Source organism: Coffea arabica, chromosome 6c, assembly GCF_036785885.1.
Source record: "Coffea arabica cultivar ET-39 chromosome 6c, Coffea Arabica ET-39 HiFi, whole genome shotgun sequence".
In the NCBI taxonomy this organism is placed as follows: Eukaryota; Viridiplantae; Streptophyta; class Magnoliopsida; order Gentianales; family Rubiaceae; genus Coffea; species Coffea arabica.
The window spans coordinates 4,625,960-4,647,953 of NC_092320.1; the positions used below are offsets into that span (position 1 = coordinate 4,625,960).

Here is a 21,994-nt window from a genome sequence, read left to right on the forward strand (position 1 = left end):
TTGTTTCAAATATGCTCCTTTTGTTTAGCTAGAAGTGATAAAAATCATATAAACTCTAAGATTAATTAGCTCTTTTACTTTAGGCATTACACTTTACTATATGAGGAAATCTTACTTCCTCAGTGTCAAATACACTGACTATATGGTCAACTCGAACCATTGTTCGTAATTGTACAATGCTTGACGTCAATATAATCAAATATCATTTTGACAAAAAAAAAACCAAGAAAAACAACGTAGAAATACACTTTACTAGATGCACAAGCAGCACCCTATTGCTGCACTACTATTGCTCCATTCACGAAGAATAAAAAGCAAAAATGCAAATCCTAATGCTATCTTACTGTGAAATAATTCTCATTATAAATTAAACTTCCCCTCCCCCCCCCCCCCCCCCCCCCACACAGAACACAACCCCACCAAAAAATAAATAATAAAAAAGCGGAGACACTAGCAGCCCGCAGAAAAGTGCCTTGGTAATTACAGCTAGCTGATTATATGTGGCAATTAGGATATACGCATAAACCTTTATGTGAGTTACAAGAGTGTTCAAGGCTGGCATGCAAGGGAACGTGGCTCATGACTCATTTACACAGTATCTTTAGCTGTAAGTACCCTGCATGTTATCATTAATGATTTATCTTTAATTATGCACAAACCTGTTTTTATGGAATGCTGGTACGTACTACACCATTAAGCACTTGCATATGGTACTGGTAATAATTATTATTATGATCTTCAAAGCAGCCACATTGCCTAATTACAACGATACGGGCCCTCTGTGCAATCCCAAATGCCACCTTCTCCCTCTCCTTGCCATGCCTTAAACGAGCACCTTTTTAGTCTTTTCCTCTTTTTCTGAGTGAAATTTAAGCAAACAACACCATTGACCACCACCAATTTGTTTCGATTGTAAGTTATTTGTCCAAATATATTTACTTACATCACCATTATAATTTTCAATACACCTTTTTATCTTCACAATTACCTTTTTATCTCACGTACATCACATCACAAAAAGTGCTACAGTAAAAATATCTCAAATAACTTACAATCCAAACACACATAATTAACATTCCAGGTGCCGGTCAATCCAGTTTCACATGAGGCTTCAGTTTCCGCACTCGATTTCTAATATTCTAGGTTTCCCGCTTAGCTTTAAACTTGGATTGTAAATTATTTGAGATATTTTTACTGTAGCACTTTTTGTGATGTGATGTACTGAGATAAAAAGGTAATTGGAAAGATAAAAAACTGTATTGGTGATGTAAGCAAATATGTTTGGGGAAATAATCCACCATCCAAAACAACCCCAATTGTAGGAATGCAAAAAATGCCTTCTCACTGTAGGATTCATGCTTCATTAGGACTGAACCAAAAAAAGTACTTGATGTTTTGCATAAAATGAGTTTTAAAGTAATTTTCGAAATTTTGAAATACTGAATTAATTTAAAAATAATAATGCATTTTTTGCTAATATTGGCTAAAATCAAGACTTCTGATTTTCAAGAGAATTTAAGTTGACTTTCTTATCTTTCATATTCCAAAATATACAAAAAAAAAAGAAGATTAATTTCAATTTACTCAGAAAAAGAAATCTTAGAAGCTATTCTACTATCGTACAAACACAAGTTTAACACTCTTTCCAACAACAAAAAAAAAAAAAAAGAAAAAAGAAAGAGAAGTCCAACGTTGCCACAACCTACATTCCTCAGCTACTTTTGATACTGGTGCCTGACAATAACTAGGGTCTACTTTTGGTTTTGGGCCGAGAGTCCCCGCAACACGATCCATATCGTCTTGGTCGAACATAAGCGCCTACAGCCCTCAGCCAGTGGGGGGATTTGGATTCTGGTGTCCGACAATAACTGGCGTCTACTCTTGGTTTTGGGCCGAGAGTCCCAAAACCCGATCCAATCGGCCTGGTCGAACATGAGCGTGTTGCTTAAGACTTTTGAGATCAATTCTCCAGGCAGTTGCTGGTAAACGACAGGCGTCTGACGAGAGACGAGAGGACGCGTAAATGTCCTGAAAACTGTAACGGAGAAACGAAAGCATCCGTTCTCCGTCTAAAATCCGGAAGCTGATTCTATCGCGATCGGGGATAAGATGTTTAAGTTCTGGTAACTTCTTGTTTTCACGATACAACTTCTTCTTCTTCTTCTTCTGTGCTTAGCTTGTTCTAGGGTTTGATAATCTTCCTGTTTGAAAAAATTATTATCAAGTCAATCAATAGCAGACGAGATTTTGTTTATTTGGAAGATTCTTGTATACCTTGTGAATTTATTTATTGTGATCTTACGAAATTTCTGTACAATTCGATGGTCTTTAGATGTTGATGCTTTACATTTCATTTGGATAAAATAATAGTTAGTACATTCTATCAATAGGCATTAGCCGATTCGATGGTAAGGGTTTTCAGTTCATTGATATATTCGGGGATCAAACAGTTATTGTATACGATTTGCGGTCGAGTGATCCGTTTTGGGAACTTGCTTTCAAACAGGTTTTTGTTTGTTTTTTTTAAAAATAATTGTACTGCTTGCGTCAAGTCATTATTTCAGCTGCCCAAAATTTTGTACTCTTTTGTTCGCTGTTTATACGCTTTTATTTTTGTCTAGCCCCTTCAGATTCCATGCAATTTGAATTCTAGCTTTTGGTCTAATTTGAAGAACCTCACGTAGTCGATACTGAGACAACTGCAAATTAATTTATATACAGGAATTCTCCAGACCAACAAGCTCAACCACGGCCCCAGGAAATTTCTACTGGTTCATGGGGTCCACCATCTGTAGTTAGTTCACCTAGTTCTTCTCGTCCTGGAACACCAAGTGTTAGTTCTTCTGGCAGCTTCAGTATTCAAAGGCCAGCAGATCGATCACAATCTTCAGCACATGTTTCTCCATCAGAGGCTGCTGGCATTATCGCTCATTTAAAAGATAAAAGGTTGATATGTCTTTTTGTTCACCAAACCAGTCATTTATCTGTTTTATTCTCCATGCTCTATCATAATGATGATTTGTTTCAGCAGTTCTGTTTTTTGCTTTGAAAATCTCACTTTTTTGCATGATCCATTTTCAAAAATTTTTAATCTTGCGATTGTTCTATCATCGATGGTCTTTTTTCCACTTGCTCATCTCACTCTGTTTGGAAGCTTAGTAGGCCTGATGGATTAAATGCTGAGCCACATGAGTTTCACTTTTGTCCATACATTACTTGTTGTTTTTATACTCTTAGCATAATTTCACTGCTTGATTTGCTTAACTGAGTCTCTGGAATTTTAAAGGGTAGACAGTCTACTTTTAGACCATCATGATTTGACTCTTTAGCAGTCTGATTATATAATCAGGAAAATGAACAAAAATTAAAGAGAATGCATTTGGTGCTTACATAGAGATTAGTTTCTTGGCTCTCTATTTGACATACTGATGTTGGTATTTTATAAATACAAAGTGATGATGTAGCAGATAATTTTTGCCTATTATACATAAATGCTGAATATTAAAAAATTTCTTGCAAGAAGAAGGTTCCATACAATGAAAAGTCAGGCTTAGGCAATCAAGCGAATCGGTGCCTTTATTACTGAATAGGGAAAACTAATACTTCCACCATCTTGATATTCTTGTTGCTTTAGGATATGCGTGTTTTTTATAAACAGTGAGATGCTTTTGTAAACTTAAGCTCATCTTTCCTTCGCTGTGCTTACATTTTAACTCTGGACAAGTGTTTGGCACCAGATGCTGTTATTTAAAATTTCAAAACTACGTAACTCATTTTGGGGCCAAAGAAAGCTTCCATTACAGTGAGTAATCTCTTAAGGAGTAAAGCGTGGTATATTACAAGCAACTTGATACATGCACTGATATGAGAATTAAAACAAAGTTGGTAGGCCTGCAATGAAGGTTAGAAGCTGAAATATAAATATTTTTTCCATATATGGTAAGTGACACAAAAATTGGGGGTATACAATGGAAATTAGTATACTGTAAATGGGTCAGAGGGTTTTTTCCCCCCTCTTAGAAGCAATTTTCAGTTGTCAATATGACTGACATTTTAACCTTTCAAGAAACCAAGAAAGATTAATGTGGTGTATCTCCGTTTGAGGGAACAAAATCTGGTTTTTGAGATGCTAAACAATCAGGGCTTCATGTTTCCTTATTTTTTTTTCAATTTGTTTTCTCTTCTATACTTTCTGACTGTCATGTGTCTCTACCACAAAATGTTTTAGGGTTGATGAGCTGCGGAATTATATCTTTGACATGGCATAAATTTTTTGCTTGTAGATATCATGGTTTTTTTTTTTTTTTTTTTTTACAGTGTTGACGAGTTGCGGAAGCTTCTTTCTGACAAGGATGCTTATCACAATTTTTTACTTTCTCTGGAACCTGTAAAAACTCAAAACAAAGTAAGTAGCAAAATTTATGTGTATTCCACCATCTCTTCCTGCTTTATTTGGGTAACAGTTATCTACTATTTATAATTATTTCATCAAGATATACTAAAAGGAGATTTGCCCCTGTAAAAAATTCCTGAAATTGAGTTGCTTATGTAGATTGGAAAAATAGTACATGGAATTGGTTGGAATTTCATAACTTTTGTCTGTGTAGGGATGGTTTTCTAGACAGCCTTTTTCTTTTCATACAAAACTTTCCTTATTAGCTAGCTAATTTCTTCTGAAACAATGTGGCTAATTGTCTAAAAAATGGTTGCTTATTTGTTTATTCTTTACCATTGTTCATGACTTCAACATTGTGTTTCTTTTATATGCATGCCACCCAATGAGGAGAATATGTTCTCATGCTTCTCATTCCTCTACATAATGAGGAAGAGTGTCTTAACTCTTGTTTGGTTGTCTTTTTTCGCCTTTCCTTCTCTTCACCATTTATCCTTCTTCTGCATGCCTTTTCACGTAGTAAAATATCTAGTTGATAGTGAATGGTCATGTACAGTGGGATCTGATGAGAACTTTAGTTTAGAATTTTGTGTTCCTTAATTTAGTCTATGCCATTTTATATATTCTTTTTTGTTGATCCTTATTGGGATTGTCATTTGCTTCTAATGCTTGCTCCATCTCCTGTTAATTAACCAGGTCAGGGATGAACTTCGGAATGAAACCTTGCAACTTGCTAGTGAGTCATTTGTATTTTCAATTTCCGGTTATAAAGATAATTCTGTTGCTATCATTTGCTCAAGGTTGAATTGTATACAAGATGACTTAAAATTTAATGCAGGTGTGAATTTGGATAAGGAGCCTCGCATAATGGAGCTTAGGAATCAGGTAATATTGCTTTAATTGAATGGCTTAAACTTTAAATTAGGACTTGCCTTTGTTCTTATTACTTGTTTTATGGGGTGCAGTGCAGAATTATTCGCACTACTGAGTTGGCTGCTGCTCAAGAAAAGTTGCATGAGCTAGACAGGAAAAAGGAAGAGACCCTAAAGTTTTATGCTCCAGTATCCCTCCTTCGTCAGCTTCAAGGTATGTAACAATGTGAAGTTTCTTTTAATTGTTATTATTATGTTGATAAAGATAACTTCTTCTTTTGGTCATTACTCTTCCAAGCTTTATGATCAAGTCAAGCTTGTTAAAGAATTTTTGAAATCTGGCTTTTCTTCATATTTAATATTGTAAAAATGATAAGAAAGGAGTTGAAAAACGATAAGAAAGGAGTTGAAAGTTGCTGCCAACTGGTAGTGCACATCTTCTTAATCAAAGTTACACTAAATTACCTCACCACAACTGCATTTGATATTTCTGCAAGCACATTGAAAACTGTCACCTGAATCATATTTTCTTGACTCTATGTTCTATTTCTCTTGCGGAGAACCATATTATAGGCCAACTTTTTGTTTTTGGTGCTTATAACATGAGATTCCCCCGGGATATTGCATATTTTTGGACCTTTTACTTGGGTTTGTGTGTTGGTGAATTGCCAATGGCAGGGTCTTCATACTTAGCTGTGGGACTGGTTGGTAAATTATGTGGTTTAAGGTTGCGAGAGCTTCTTTGCTAATTGGATTGGAGTTCAAGAAGTGATTTTTCTTTGTGTTACTTTTTTCTGAAAGTGAATGTATGTTTTTGCAATTCTCAACCCGATATCAAGCTCTGAGAGTCTAGTTGTGTAGTTCTATGTTGTTAGGGAATACCCTTGTGTGTAAACATCATTGGTTATCATCAACAAAAAGCCTATTTTTGTGCCACCGCTGCCTCCCCCCCCCCCCCCCCCCCTCAAAACCAAAAAAAAAAAATCAAGGTCGGAGAGTGCCCAAGAATTTTTTTCTAGCACTGGACTATGTTGGGGACGATAATGACATTAGCCTAAATATCTGAAATTTTAGCGTCTGTCAGTGGTCATTTTGAATTATCAGATATATATTTGGAGTTAAAAGTTTGAGGGAAACCAATTTGTCACATGGAGTCAGTTATCCAAAGAAGAGTTCTTCAGGCTCAACCGAATGTTTTATTCGTTGCAGAGGCCATGAGTACAGCTGAGGAAGAATCTGAAGCCCTCCACAGACAGCTTCTTGATCGAGAAATTGATCATGGTTCTTTCATACAAAAGTACAAGAAATTGCGCTGCACATATCATAGACGAGCTCTCACCCATCTTGCTGCCAAGACATCTTTAAATGGCTAGACGCTTTGTAACATACTGTATATGTGAATACTCTATAATCATTTATTTTTCTTTTACAGTTGCAATATTTTAAAGGGGTGTGCTGTTGGGAACGCTACTGGTCTGTAATTTCCTGCTGCTACGCTCAAGTTTTGCCCCCTTTTGTTTTCACAGCGTTGTTTAGTTGGTAATTTTAACACGTATCTAGCCGTACCATTAACAATTTCTTTCATCTAAAATCTTTTCGGTCCAGTTGTGTAGTCTGTCCTTTGAAGATGCACTTAGACAGCAGAATCACGTTGGCGATCAGCCAACAGACTAAAAAATGCTGGGGTTTTGCTTTCTCCGAGTGAACACTGGCTAGCTTGAAAAGGCAAAACAATCTCTTGGAACATCCAGCTCTCATCTCAATTTCTGTTGAGTTCGATAGGTAAAAAAAAAATTGCAAATAGAAATTGGACGAATTATGGAAACAATAATGCGTTAGATAGTATGATTCACTAATTCGAAAAACACACACGCGGATCCTTCTTTCGAAGAGAAATTTTTTTGTCATACGAGCGTATTGTCGCAACCATCCATACCTCCAACCCCATAAATCACTAATCTGCCCTTAGCGGCGGTGAAAAGGAGGACACAAGGAACCAAGGAAGGAAGAAATAGTACAAGGAAAACGATGAAAGAGAGAACAAACACCAATCAATACAGCTGTATGAAGCCACCTATGCTGTTTCTGTCAGGCGATCTAGTTCTTTCTCCCACTTCAGTCCAAACATCTGACGGCCAAATGGAACAATGAGATTGTACCGGAAAACCTGCAAGCATTACAAGTTCCAGTGAGCTCATGCAAGAAACAAAGTAATGCTGGGCGTCTAAGCTCCATCGAAGATGGAGCAATTCTTGACAACTCAAAAAAGGTGTAATTCTCATCTTTTCTCTGTAAGGAAGAGAGAGACTTCAATAGATATGAGATCCATATAAGGTGACTTATTGAACACCAGCGAAAGCTGCATGCTTTTAGTCTTGGGGCTGTGTGCATGAGGTTAAATTACATATATATATATATGCAGTTCTACAGTATGAACACAGACCGATGATTGCAAATCCAACTTGCAAAAGCATTGCTGCCACCCATCAATGAAAATAAAAAATAAAAATGCGTAAACATGAAAGCAAAAGTAATACTACAAGCTAACAAATTCCTGTCATTTATTTACTTATTAATTTTCCTTCGTATGGTATGTCGCCTATGACTAAGCCTTCACGAAACATGACTACATCCCACTTATACCACAACTTCAAAATTGCTATTCCCTAAGCCCTCCTAAAGAACCTGCTTTTTACAATGTAAACAACAAGAATTCATAATGTTTAAACTTCAGAGCAAGTATCCTGTTTACCACTCCCGTATGCTCTACCACGTGTTTGCAAGTAATCTCAACTTTTGAAACGATCTTCAATAGATATTTTCAGACCCCAAGTGAAGTTTGGCCAAAGAACATCAGATATGAGTGGAAGTATAACTGTCGCATGATCATCTCATACTGTCAAAACCATAACCATGAATCTCACATGAAATTGATGCATCTACATATGCAAAATATATATATACTTCCAAAAGAGACACTTCAGCAGTTAAAATCTGCAAACGAGACACTTCGATTATTTCGTCATCTGCTACTGAAAATAGTCCGACAGAACATGGTAGAAGTTTCACTAAATTCTTTATGCCTTGACATAATGAAATTGACCGCCAATGAGAGACATAGAGGCGCAAGTTCTCAACTCTGCTCAAGTATATGATAAGAAAAAGATGAGTAGAGAGATAAATTTACCAAAACACAAGTTCCATATGCATACACTAACATTTACTGGCCACTCACCTTGTCATTTATGTCCTGTAATTGCAGCTTTAGAGCCTCCGAGCCTTCGGTCCATTTGTCATCATCTTGACCGCCTTTAAATGACCAGGCTTTTCTAAGCGCTGCACGCCATTCTGCAATTCTATTCCTGACCTCTTTGTTTAACTCGACCCACTCAGGGGCACATCCATTTTTTGATAGAATCCGGTACAAAGTATCTTCAGCTGGATCTGCATGGGGATTAACACTAAGGTCCAAAGGCTTTCCCTTCCCGGGCAAGTTCTCAAACTGGCCTTCCTCCATAGAATGCCATATCCGTTGCTCCACGACGTTGATAATGTCAGTTTCGGACCTGTCCAATTGCAGTAACATCGAAAGGTTCTCATACACAGGTTGTGTCATGCAACAAAGAGTTTATTCTCGTACACAAGTTAGTCATCATCCTTGAAAAGAGTTTAAACGCATGACGGCAGAGCCACTCGTTCAAATACAACAGTAATCTTTAACTCGTACGGTTTATGACTACTACACTTGAAATAACACTCTTCAAGTCAACATGGTAACAAATTCACATTTTGTAACCACACATATAATTAGCAAAAGCAACGGCCTATTCTACTTTACCTATATAATATAACTCTAAATTGCAGAACAACCGCGACATATCAAAAGCTAAGTGAGTATACAACTTTGATTAATGATATGAAACGAACTCTGGAGGGCTAGCAAATGGATATTCCAAATGCACCTCTCAGATTTTTTTTCATTCTAAAAGCCAAAAGTTTAAGTTCCAGAAATATTTACGCCAATCTTACTTAACGTTTTCAATTATTCACAAAATAATTCATGTATAAGGCATATAGAAAGAAAGGAAAAAAAGGAAAAACAGTAACAAAATCATGGAGTTCGTTTCATCTTGCGAGATGTCGGTACCTGACGTTGTTACGTTGGCCACGGAGCTCAGGAGGGAGTTTACGGTCGTTAACAGCGTCAATTACGGAGGAAAGACGGTCTGTTACCTTCCCCTTGGGTTTCTGCGAGGTTTGGGAAAAGGAAGATGATGAAGAGAAAGCGCGCAACTGCCTTGGCTTCGAGGCGCCATGGTCGACAACGGCCAAAAAAGACGACGAGGCTTGGACGGAAGCCGCTGAATTCCGCAATAATGGTGACGTTGACGACGAGATGAGAGCAGCAGCGATCGCCCACGCCCTCGCCCTCCCCAAACGAGTTGCCATGGCACAGACAAGTGAGCCGTGTTGGGATTGGGCTTTTCTAGGCTTTTGGGCCCTAATTAGGGCCTCTGAGGCGAATGACCGATTTTGACTTGTTAGGTCTACGTCTACGTGGATGATTGTGGAACGCTAATGTGAAGGATGGACAGGCTCGCTTGCCTTGCATACCAACTAATTGAACCTCTTGGAGGCCGAGTTGAGTGGCGGCCCGTTGTCCCGGCCCACATAATTAAAGTTGCCTCTTTTTTTTTTTCCTGTTCTAAGTAAATTTTCCTTTGTTATGACTTCTTTTTTTAAAAAAAAAAAAAAAAAAAAACTTCACTCTTTTCAGTTGGGACATGAATCTTTTAAGCCTTCTGTCTTCCTTTTTCTTTTGGATTTCCTTTTGAGCTAAACCATTCACCAGATGTAAAATAAGACGTTTGACAAATTGCCAATGTCCAATACCCACCACTTCTACTTTCCATGCAATTAACTTTCATCCTTAAAAAGTATGTCAATGCTACTGGTTCGGGTTGATTTTGAGGTAAGAAACCTTTTCTTTTATCACCATGATGATGAGGTGATTTTCGAGCGGATGAGTCGAGTTGACAGCACGAATTCACCTGTCAAGATCTAGAAATATCCGGGGTCTTATCCCCCGATCCTGCTCCGATGCTAAAGTCAGTTACGGGTGAAAAGTTATGAATTTTAGCAGATATAATTCCTACTAATTTTTGCAGCACTTTGTCATATGCTATAGCTAACTATTGCCTTTTAGAGTTTTTTTTTTTTTTTTTATCGACACAGGGGTGTCCGGATCAATCCTTATGGGGCCCGACTAATTTCCTGTGGTCCGAGTCCGACGCCCCAACCCGGTCCGAACACGTTAAATGCACGGAAGAATCCAGCAGAGCGTCAAGGTTCACTGGTGAGAGACGCTGCCGCTGGACCATTCACGCGGAGCTCTTAGGGTCTCGTTTTGACGAAATGTGATTGATACAAAAATGGAGCCGGGAAGAAGTACCAACTACCAAATTACCCTGAGCATACAATACAATAGACTCAACCGAGTTCCAAGGAGGAGCAATTAATAAATTTAATTAAATTCACATATTGGAAACCATATTAACCGGACAGGAATCCACGCATGGTCCTCAAGAAGACCATTTAAAAAAAAAAAAAAAAAAAAAAAGAAGAAGATGAGGAAAATATTTTGGTAATTGAGATACCAAGCAACAAAAACAAATTAGTAACATTTAACTGAAAAGGCGACAGACATTATCATCATATTCATATAAAGATAGAGATAATCAGTAGTAATTGCTGTCCTTTGCATCTTCATCTGACGAGCCATGGTCACCATTGTTCGTAGCATCAGGCTCATCGCACATTGGGGTGGTGTAATAGAAGGGTCCAAGCACGTATTTGATAACGTCCCGATACACGACGGTTGGTCGGTGGAGCTTCACCCCCGTCTTCCCGCCGGCAAAGTCCGTGGCAACGTTGCACACTGGGTCTGGGGAGGAGACTAGCCTTAAAAAGCAATTTTCGGCGTTGACCGCCTTCCCGTTGATGTACTTGTTAATGATCATATCAAAGTCTCCAGCCTCATCTGTCAGATCACTTCCATAGTACATCACCCTGCTTCTGTCGTCCAGGCAAGTTACGGATACCTTGCAACCTGCATTCGGGCATCACATACTCAGCCACCAACTCCAAAACTTGGAAATGATGAAGTGAATCAAATGAATCGACCAATGCTGTTAATTGCTGCCCACGTTGATAATAATTAATGATCACATTTTTATTTTTTTTAACGTAGTAGTATGCATACAACCCTAACATATAGATGGGGTAAACTTCACCTTGCAAGGGCTTGGCACCATCGATCCATTGCTTCCATCCCTCGGTGCAGTCTTGGCATAACACTTTGCCACCGACATGAATGGCCTCCTTTCCTTCCTTCCAATCATCCATGGCTCCGACGGAACCTGTTAGCAGCAAAGCTGAAATTATCAACACAACAAATTTATCCATGATCTTCTCCGTTTTCTCCCTCCGAGATTCAAAGCCTCCGACTAATCTTGATTTGTATTCGACATTGGTGTTTTCATTTGACCTAATGTCTTTTATAAGCAAGTCCACTTGCTCACAAAGGTTGGTAGGATTGAGTGGAAGCGCACTACCCCTATCACCATGACGTGCAAACCATCAAGTCCGTTTTGTTTACATTCCCTTCTCTTTCTTCCTTTGGATATCGCATCCTGTTAAGCGTCATCATAAAATAGATGACCATATTATCTCTTTAGTCTTTGCTGATTATTCCTGGACAACAACAATAAGTTGTCAAAAATTTGGTCGGTAAATGGATAGCTTTACCTTTCTAAAGATACAACGTTAAGAGGGAGGAAAATGATTTTTGTGATTGCAAAATATGTACAGTGGCAGGGCTTAGGTGGGTATCAGTTTGATTGAACTATTCTGTTGTCTATCAACCATCTAACCTCTTTAATTTGCCTGTATATCATCCTCTTTCATTATGCAAGATGCTTTTACTTCTACAAAAAAAAGTGCGCACCATTCGTCCAAAAAACTTATAAGAAGTTTTATAAAAGGTAAACTGCTTTTCTGTGGCTGGGTTGGTCTTGATTACTTTTCTGACAATAGTCCTACTCACGGTTAAAACTTTTTTTTTTTTTTTGTAACAATAGTCCTACATAAGAAGTACACACATACCATCCGTAGCCAATCTATTAATCGAAAAACAAAACATCTTTGTATTATGACCGCAAAACAAGCGAGCTATATGAAAAAACAATCAGAAGTATACAAAAGATCTTGTATTACACAGCAGATGAGATCTATAGGTTGTTTTCCATTTTCCATTTTCTTTTTAATCCTTTTGCAATAATATTAATATTGGAGCTGTTGCAAGACAACCTTATTATACATGGAATTCCATACCGTACACTTCAGCAGCTGCAACCTCCTCCATATTTCCTCGTCATTAAATTACATGAGCCTAAACAGCTATGGACAAAAGCCCAGAATCAGAAATTGGAAATCCCGAATCTTATACGTCTTTATCACAACCACTTGACCAGCATCGTAAATCACCACCAGCACAACTCACTTTTAATATCGAGTACCATAAATACTCCATTTCTGTTCTCGGTACAAAATTGGAAAGGTCGGACTTCTTCTGTCATTCTTCCAAATTTAGATCAGAAGACTCGAAACTACCATAATTCTCACCCCTTTCTGCCGCGTGATGCCCGGCTTTAGGAACAAAAAAACAGAGCCACTTGAGAAGTTGGAAATCAATTGACTGAGAGCGTAGCATGCCATCAGATCAGCCCCGCTTTTTTAAGTGCATCCTCGAAGTCTTCATCACTGTTCCACGATCCCACCTGCAGATGTTGTAAGGACAATTATAAGTTGACGACAGTTGTTTCACAAGCATAAAACTTCAGGCAGACTAGAAAGGCAACAAAAATACTACCTCAGCTACTTGGCAGTTAAAGTAACTCTCAATCTTTTCCATCACCCTCCTGTCTCTATCACCGCAAAGTAAGTTAAACACAGCACCTGTAGACGTACAAGAAGGTCAAAGTAAACTGCAGCTTCCTGGTAAACTTATAGTCAATTTGCCTCCGAACAGAAAACAAAAGCAAGTTGCTTACATTGTCACAAGAGATAATAACTCTTTTAAGTAACCTAAAAATATGTTTTAGGTAAATTTTATATGCCCACACTGACAACATTTATAATGAAATACACACAAGGAAATCAAAAGCTGGCCAACCGCACATGACTACCCAATGAATCATCTAACATCTTCAGGAATCAAAGCAAACAAGACCGAAGATTCATGGCTTAATATGTCTTCTCTTTTTTTCATTATCCCATTTGCAGATGGCCAGACAGTTTGACAATTAATGAAAAAGCATGAACCTGTGCATTATGCTATGTGATCAATTGCTTTAACATACACATTCAACAAGATAGAAACTAGCTACTTTTCCAGGTAAAATATCATGAAATTACATTGAGAAGCGAGAATTGAGAACAAACAATGGAGCACGAGATTAGATCCATGAAATTTACCTTTGCGGCCAAAACGGCCTGCTCTACCAACCCGATGAAGGTACACCTCGTAATCTGGCTCTGACAAATTGTTAAATCTGACCGGGAGTTCATAATTGACTACCAAGTTAACCTGTCAAGAAATCTCTGACTAAGATTTACAGCGGGAAACAAACAAAACAACATACAATGATGAAAAAGCAATGCAATCAAAAGCACCTGTGACTGGTCAAAACCCCGAGCAAGTACATCAGTTGATATTAGAATTTGTGTCAGTCCTTCTTTAAACTCTTTGATTATCTTGTCACGGTCTTCTTGCTTTAAAGCGCCTTGAATAGTTGTAACCTCGTAGCCAAAATTAACTAAACTCTGATGCAGTGCACTAGCACTGTTGCGTGTTCGAACAAATATGATTGTCTGACCCACTTTTTCTCCTAGTTCAAGGATTTTATCCTTAACAACCATGACTTTTGCAAGCTCATCTGGACACTGGACCTTGTACTGCTTCACAGACTCCAGCGATAGTTCTTCCTTTTTCACAAACATTTGATTATAATCTCTGTTAAAGATGTCCTTGTTTATTTTATCCACAAAAGCCCTGACTGCATCATCAAATGTGGCAGAAAACAGGAGAACCTGCAACAAAATTTACAAGCAACCAACCCAAGTGTCAAAATATACTTCAAATATGAACAAGATGTAAAATTGAACACAACAGTACACGCACATAAGCAGATAACTACAGACCTGGCAATCAGGGCTGCTCTGAACTATTGCTCTCATAATTTTTACAGAGTCATCCTTAAACCCGCTCTGCAAAGATTTAGTCAAGTATCAAGACCAAATGAACACTCGTTATTAACATAATCTAGAAACAATGAAAGACAGTAAGCAGTTATTTTGCCTCATTGCTAGTAAGATCATATCATATTAATAAATGCCTCCTCTGTTTCACCCCTACCCTTCCAACCAAAAAGAAATAATGAATTAAAAATAATCAACAAGCGCATATTGAGCTCTTTGACTGCAAAATTAATCATTATCCATCACAAAATATACCTAAATCATAAGAAGGTGGGGGGGAGGCATAAGCAAGATAGACAAAAATAATTTACCTCAGCTAACATGTGGTCTGCCTCATCAAACACAAGAATCTTCATGAAACTCATGCTCAGTTTCCTTGCTGTTATCCACTTACTTATTGTACCAGGTGTTCCAATCACCACATGTGCTGTAACAGGAGGTCTCTTTGAGATTGGTACGAAGCTGGCACTATCTGCTGGGATAGCTAATTCTGATGTTATCCCTGTGAATTTCCCCATCTTCAACAATACTTCCATATTCTGATCATTTTATCAACCACTCCCAATAGTTAAAATTTTATCTACATTTTTCCATTCATATGCACTTTAAAACAAACATAAAATTAGAGAAACTTATCTATATAGGCAATTTTCTGTTAAGAGATTAGTTTGCAACACATAATGGCTAAAGTGAAAAGAATAACACTTGAAATTTTATTGAAAATCAAGAAACATCATCAAGTGTTTAAGTTTCCAAAAGTGTAAAACTCTTAACTCCCCCAACAACAGTGTAAATCTTTCATGAAACTCTCAAGAACGATTCCACGAGACTATCATCCACAAATATACTCAACCTGAATTGCTAGTTCGCGAGTGGGGCAGATGCAGAGAGCCTGAGGAGCCGAGAGCTTTGGGTCCATACGGCTCAACATACCAAGAACAAAGCAAGTGGTCTTTCCCGAACCATTGTGGGCTTGAGCAATCAAATTCTTGAATGGTGGAGTCAGAATCATCGGCAAGCTGATTGCTTGGATCTTGCTAGGTCTCTCAAATTTCATTTCTACGTATAAACCCTTCAACAGTTCGGAAGACAAATTCAAGTCCTCAAACTTCTTTGCTGATGCGTAAGGAGTGTCCCCCGATGTGACCTAAACCATTGTAACCAAATCGCAACTTAGCTACATTCAAACAGAACTCCTAAAATTCAATAGACGCAGTTAAAAGTCTATATTTAGCGATTCAAATACATCCTAATGAATATAACTAGGCAAACAGAGTGACAAATTTAAAATTGGTTTTCAGAGATTTGATGCTTGTATCTACACACAGTAACTATTAGTGAAAAATTAGCAGACAATCCTAAAAATCAACAACATGTCCATGAAAATTAACATTGAATGGGCAGCATGCACCAAAAAGTTGAAAAGAAACACGCAATTGTTCAAAATTTGAAAAACGTAGTCCAAAGCAATTGCTCAAAATTTGAAAAACGTAGTACACAAAAGTAACCAAAAATCGATTATTAATGCGTCTTGTTCGTATATATAAATTCAAATTAAAAACCCTAGAAGAACATAATATTCTAGAATTAGATCTATGGGCCCGAAATGTTCATACAGCTTCGATGGACGAGTCGTCCGGATCTGTAAGGTCGTTTTTAACTTTCTTGGACTCATCGATCGCTAATGCATCGATTTCAACTTCCTCGGAGGTTCCTGCAGCTTCTTTGTCAGCTTCGTCGGCCCACCGTCCACTGATTTTGGACTCCGGAATTGTTTCGCTGCTATCCGCCATTGAGAAGAGTGAAAAGATTTGAAGGAAGGAGAAGAATCGAAGCAATCGTATATAAAAGGAGGATTCAAGAAGGAAAAAGGTTTATGGGGAAGGTTTTCGAATATATAGGCCCCGACAGTAGCTTGAAAAATACGCCGGAATTGGGGATGGTAAACACGGATCTAGGCATGGCCGACGGTTCTGGTTCTTCAAAGAGGTAGAACCAGAACCGCACCATATAAGATGGTTCTGGTTCTGGTTTCAGAACCGGTGGTTCTGGTTCTTCAAAGAGGTAGAACCAGAACCGCATAGTTCTGATTTCGATTCCTTATGGTTTCAGTTCCGGTTCCGGTTCCGTATGGTTGTTTCTTTCTTCCGTTGAGAGCCCCCGGGAGCAAAAATTGAAGAAGCTCCCTTTTTCTCTTCGAATACAAGCTTTTTCTTTGGAGCCCTTCTTTGCAATTTTTTCCTCTTGGATCCGTTGAGAGCTTGGTCAAAAGGTTGTGGTGGATCATGATGATCATCATGATGTCTCTACTTTTATTATTTTTTATATTAATTATTTTTAATTTTTTTAACGGTTCTGGAACCGACGGTTCTGGTTCTGGTTATGGTTCTATTTTTTAGAGAACTAGAACCGGAATCTTTATCCAATGTTCTACTACGGTTTTGGTTCCGATTCTGATCCGGTTCCAAACGGTCCGATTCCGGTCCGATTTCTGGTTCCAAATGGAACCATGGCCATGCCTACACGGATCACGCCTCTCTCTAATTGCGGCCTTGACCCTAATCTAATAATTCAGCCAAGAACAAAGGAGAAAAAGATGTCTAAACCTCAAACAAAAAAATACATACGCCACTAAGGGGTTTCTTTTTCTTTTTCTTTTATTGATGATTAAATTTGTGTTTCAAGGGGAGAAAAAAAGATAAACGCCTTTGGACAGCAAAAGCAGAAGCCGATTTAAATGTACTTCTTTCTTTACATTAAATTAAGCAGGTGTTTGGTCGATTAAATGTACTTCTTTCTTTATATTAAATTAAGCTGAGAGGTTTGTTTGGACAGTAGATTATTTAGCCAAATATATTTGGTGACATCACCATTACAATTTTCAATACAGCTTTTTATCTTCTCAATTATCTTTTTATCTCACATACATCACGTCACAGAAAATGTTACAGTAATTATTTCAAATACTATCCTGTCCAAACAGACGAGGAGAAGACAACTAAGCAATTACAAATACATGACTAGTCTAGTGACTACTGTTAAGCAATTACATAAAGTAAAACCTTTTTTTTTTTTGTTGGTAATGCAATTGCAAGGTTGGAGAAATAGGAAAACATACCAAATGGACACGGTAACAAATTTGCAATTGAAACATTTCTTTACTAGCACATATTATTGTTCTTCTCAAATATTCTCCACAACCAAAAAGACTAGGAAGGTATCTGCGCTTCTTTTTCGCCCCATGGAACTGTTAAAAGGCATGCCCGTATTTAGGATGGCTGAAGATTAAAAATTCGTGGCAGTCATGCATTAACCGAATACATGGGCTCAATTACTACATGGGCTAGAGAAGACAGAAGTTATACATGGGCTTAATTCATTTTCTTTTCGGTAAGATCGTAGAAATTCCGAGTAGGGCCTTATTGGATCGCTAAACCCACACCTTTTGATTTCACATCCAATAATTTGTGTCCACAGTTGATATACATGACCAAAATGGCACGTGATGCCTAACAAATTTTATGTTGAAGTTGTATTGAGACTGTTCTCAGCCATTGATATGCTGAAATTATTCTTGCCAAAACGTGGTTAAAGCGACGTAGTATCATTTTATGGGTTATTGGTGAGAAATTAAAGAAGGAAAGAGAGAAAAAAACAAATCATTCTTATAGTTTATTCGTGAATGAAATTTGTCGGCACGACCTCTCACGCTCAACGTTCGCCCCTCTGGATATGCATTTCTAGCCTTGCTTCTTCAAGTTGCACAACCGATGAAGTTCTGGTCTGATATCTACACGAATTTCCTTCCTTGTATGCGAGTGCAATCAAACATCAACCCCAGCTCACTCTTTTTTTTTTTTTATCGATACGATAGAATTTCTATAATCTAAACTAGCCTATTCTACGGAAAGAGGGAAAGGATTCGATGTGAGTAGAAACTCCATCGAAACTGGTCAATGAAAATCGTCACATATTGGGACAAATTTTATAAAAGACAAGATTCGAACCTTGACCAATGACCATTGGACCAAAGATCTACTCTAGCTCACTCAACCATACGAAATTTAGCTGTTGACTATTGCCTCATCAATGATCATGCATAATGATGGTGTGTTTTCCGCGAAAATGCTAGGATGTTGATAGAAAGAAGCCTTTTTATTACATTTTAAAAAAGAAAAAAGAGAAAACGAGAATGGCCCATAATTAAATATATTGCATAATCTCATGTTAGATAGAAGATGTTTGTAAATTGGATTTTTCAATAGCACCAATCCAAAATTATTCTGAAATGCAACTTTCACGCAGGTAACAACAACTAATAGTTATACGAGAAATCCCGTTCGCGCATGTCAAATTACTACAAGTCTGCAGCAATTAAAATTTTAGAAAAAAAAAAAGTAAAAGCAAGTCAATTATAAAGACATACCTTAGGCTCTTGCCTAAACTACATGTACTAAGGTCCTGTGTTTGGTTGCTGCTTTCTAATTTTTTAAAAAATATTTTTATAAATATTTAATTTATTTATTTTTTATCTCTCATATATCACTTGTTTAAAAAAATTTCTTTAAAAACTTTTGAAAAGTTACAATCAAAACAACTTCTCGGTAAAGACACATCCAATGCGCTGAAGAGGGCATGTGATGGTTTTCTATTCCTTAATAAATCGACCACCAAAGAAAACAAGAAAATGAATCTCATCAATTTTGCCCCATAATTTCTCAAGATAAAAATACGTCAGCGAATAAAACTTCGTAATAAGTTGCTCCATATCGACAGACTTTGATACTGACAAGTGGATCAAGTATAAAGTTTTGATATAAATAATAACGTCACGGTATCACGTACGTAGCAATTTTTCGATCTTGTGAATGCTCCTGGGAACAAAAGATATACTCCCTCCGTCCCGTTTACTTAGTCTTGATTTTTTTTTCACACAGATTAAGAAAGTGTAATTAATTTGATTGGAAACATAAATTTAGATTAATAATTTCCTAAAATACCCTTATGCTAATAACGAAGAGTGCATTGGAAAAGCTCAATGTATTCAATGTAATGGGTTAGTATTTAATAACAATGTATTAATAACAAGATATTTAATAAGGGTATTGTAGACAATTTGAAAGATCATTACATTTCTTAATGGGAAAGTGGACTACAATTTGGACAGACCAAAAAGGAAAACAAGACTATCAAAGTGGGACGGAGGGAGTATAACACATGTCTGCCGTATATATATGCACGATCCTTCTTTTTCTTTTTTGATTTTTTTAAGGAGACATTTCAACTTTTTAGCTGCCATATAGTAACTTTTTAGCAGTAAAGGAATGGGAATTTAATGCATGAAGTGGTTGAGTTCCGTTACCTTAATTATGAGCAGCAGCAGAAGGAAGCCGCCTTGATGGAACAAAGAATGCACCTTTTACTTTGTCATATTGATTTACAGCATTTGTTTTTTCTTGTGTTATGTTTGTCAAGGCAGGAAACTCATAACTTCACAAAACACAAGTACAAACACAAGGGGTTTGTTTGGATTGTGCTAAGTTATACATTATTTATGCCTTATTTACACATACTGACTTACTTGCATGATCAACATATTTTCTAATCACCTTTTAATCTCACATACATCATATCAAAAAAAGTGCTACAGTACTTTTTCACAATACAGATAGCTTTGCGCGTGATAGTGTGTTTGGATAAAATATTATTTGAAATCATTACTGTAATATTTTTGAGTAAATCTTTTATACACTGATAATGTATGCACTATCATCATTGGATTCATGTCATGCGTGTAAAAGTTGAATTTCAAATTCAAATTTTGTATAGTTGTTATTAATCTAATGCTGACAGTGTACACATTATCGGTGTAAGAAAGATTAATCTAATATTTTTTGTGATGTAGTGTACGTGAGATAAAAAAAAAAACTGTCGAAAATATAAAAGGGTAAATTAAAAAATGTGTTTATAGCGAAATATTATTCGAAATAATTTGCTATCCAAATTATGTGTAGAAAGGGCGAGAGTAAGATTTGATTTCTATTACACTCGAACTTTGCTCAATGATCATATTCATTGAAAAAAAAGAGAGAGAAAGGAAAATTTTAAGTGGAGGAAGTGAATAGTATAATGATAGAGATAATTAATTGGACAAAGCAAAAGCCTTAAAATGGACTTGGCATCTTATTGGTAAATTTCCCTTCTTTTTCCTGACTAAAAGCAAGAAAGCGAGGAGGCAATTGTGCTAGAAACCAACCCCCACTTAAAAAAAAAAAAAAAACCCCAGACTCCCAATCCCCAGCGAGCTTAGTCACCGACCCAGAAAAGAAAGCGCGAAGTCGGTTCAACTTTCAAGTTCGAATAAATCTGCTCATCCTCTTTTCTTTCTTTATTTTTTTCCCCAATCATCTATACATATTTTTTGGGTCAATCATTGTAGATAAATTTAGAAAAAATCACATAAAATCTCAATGTATCCATATAAATTTAAAGAAATTTATTTAAAATGACAAATTACATATAATAACAAATAATAAAATGTAAAATTTGAATTCTTAACTTCTTGTTCCACCAAACATTAAAAATTTTGATGATAGCCAACCGCTCAAATGACTGTTAGTTAAATCATCTATATGCTATGAAGGGACAGGATTTGGGTCAGAATGTTGGTCTTCTATTAAAAGTTAGATATTGATTTCATCAAAAAAAAAAAAAATTTTTTTTTTGCAAGAGAATTAACAAAACAGAGCAGGCAAAGGCAAGCACCCTGGTGCTGCTAGTAATTACGGGTATTCCTAGTAATATTTAAAACCAGACTGCCTGACGGCGATCTGACAGACATCGACCGTCTTCGTTCAACGACTGGCGTGGGACCCCTTGCTGCTGCTGGGGCCTTTTTGTACTCCCAACTAACCTATAAGTATAACCGCGTCTACAGCGCGTAACGTTAAGTCGCAGGTGCGCAATCAAAAATAAAAATGGTCCAATCCCTCCTTGCCATGCCAGGAGCGAAGTACCTTTTTAATTAACACGTTGAGGCAGCCGGCGTAATGCTTAGCAAACAAATCTCTGCTCAAGAGACCAAATTCCCATTTGGCAAACACTAACTAGCCATTCTTCTTTTTTTTTTTTTTTTCTCTTCCTCTTTTTCAGTTGAGAGAACTATCCAACTTTACTAATTACTATACGCATAGTGCCTTTTTAACTACTAGTTTTTAAGTTGGTCGCCACCACTAATACATTAAAACTTGGTGAGGTACGTAGTGTACTCGTCTGGTTTGGTGGTGATTTAGTCTCCTCTGAAATTATTTTTGAATCTCTTCAGATCCTCCCTCTCTCCCATAATGTAGGAAGCTATCGTATCTACAAAAATAAAAATAAAATACTTACTGTCTGCTGCTTCTTGATGCAC

At 37.1% G+C, this 21,994-nt stretch overlaps 4 protein-coding genes across 4 annotated transcripts; 1 reads left to right on the top strand and 3 right to left on the bottom strand.

Annotated features, from left to right (window-relative positions):
- The first annotated feature begins 1,839 nt into the window (after positions 1 to 1,839).
- LOC113695864 (vacuolar protein-sorting-associated protein 37 homolog 1) lies at positions 1,840 to 6,869 on the top strand. The gene is made up of 7 exons (XM_027215042.2): positions 1,840 to 2,123; positions 2,722 to 2,946; positions 4,318 to 4,405; positions 5,090 to 5,129; positions 5,232 to 5,278; positions 5,359 to 5,479; positions 6,475 to 6,869. Exons 1-7 carry the CDS (start codon positions 2,110 to 2,112, stop codon positions 6,636 to 6,638), a joined length of 699 nt encoding a protein of 232 aa, XP_027070843.1. The 5' UTR covers positions 1,840 to 2,109; the 3' UTR covers positions 6,639 to 6,869.
- Positions 6,870 to 7,081: 212 nt separating this feature from the next.
- LOC113695863 (uncharacterized) lies at positions 7,082 to 9,742 on the bottom strand. Its single transcript, XM_027215041.2, has 3 exons — positions 9,413 to 9,742; positions 8,501 to 8,831; positions 7,082 to 7,432 (listed from the first exon to the last, which is right to left on the bottom strand). The coding sequence occupies exons 1-3, from the start codon at positions 9,712 to 9,714 to the stop codon at positions 7,340 to 7,342; spliced, it is 726 nt and encodes a 241-aa protein (XP_027070842.1). The 5' UTR covers positions 9,715 to 9,742; the 3' UTR covers positions 7,082 to 7,339.
- Positions 9,743 to 10,856: 1,114 nt separating this feature from the next.
- Positions 10,857 to 11,872, bottom strand: LOC113697467 (pistil-specific extensin-like protein). The gene is made up of 2 exons (XM_027217099.2): positions 11,559 to 11,872; positions 10,857 to 11,374 (listed from the first exon to the last, which is right to left on the bottom strand). The coding sequence occupies exons 1-2, from the start codon at positions 11,728 to 11,730 to the stop codon at positions 11,004 to 11,006; spliced, it is 543 nt and encodes a 180-aa protein (XP_027072900.1). The 5' UTR covers positions 11,731 to 11,872; the 3' UTR covers positions 10,857 to 11,003.
- Positions 11,873 to 12,518: 646 nt separating this feature from the next.
- Positions 12,519 to 16,544, bottom strand: LOC113695845 (DEAD-box ATP-dependent RNA helicase 38). Its single transcript, XM_027215020.2, has 8 exons — positions 16,200 to 16,544; positions 15,437 to 15,730; positions 14,895 to 15,122; positions 14,527 to 14,592; positions 13,999 to 14,415; positions 13,801 to 13,912; positions 13,196 to 13,281; positions 12,519 to 13,103 (listed from the first exon to the last, which is right to left on the bottom strand). The coding sequence occupies exons 1-8, from the start codon at positions 16,374 to 16,376 to the stop codon at positions 13,041 to 13,043; spliced, it is 1,443 nt and encodes a 480-aa protein (XP_027070821.1). The 5' UTR covers positions 16,377 to 16,544; the 3' UTR covers positions 12,519 to 13,040.
- Between the last annotated feature and the right edge of the window lie 5,450 nt (positions 16,545 to 21,994).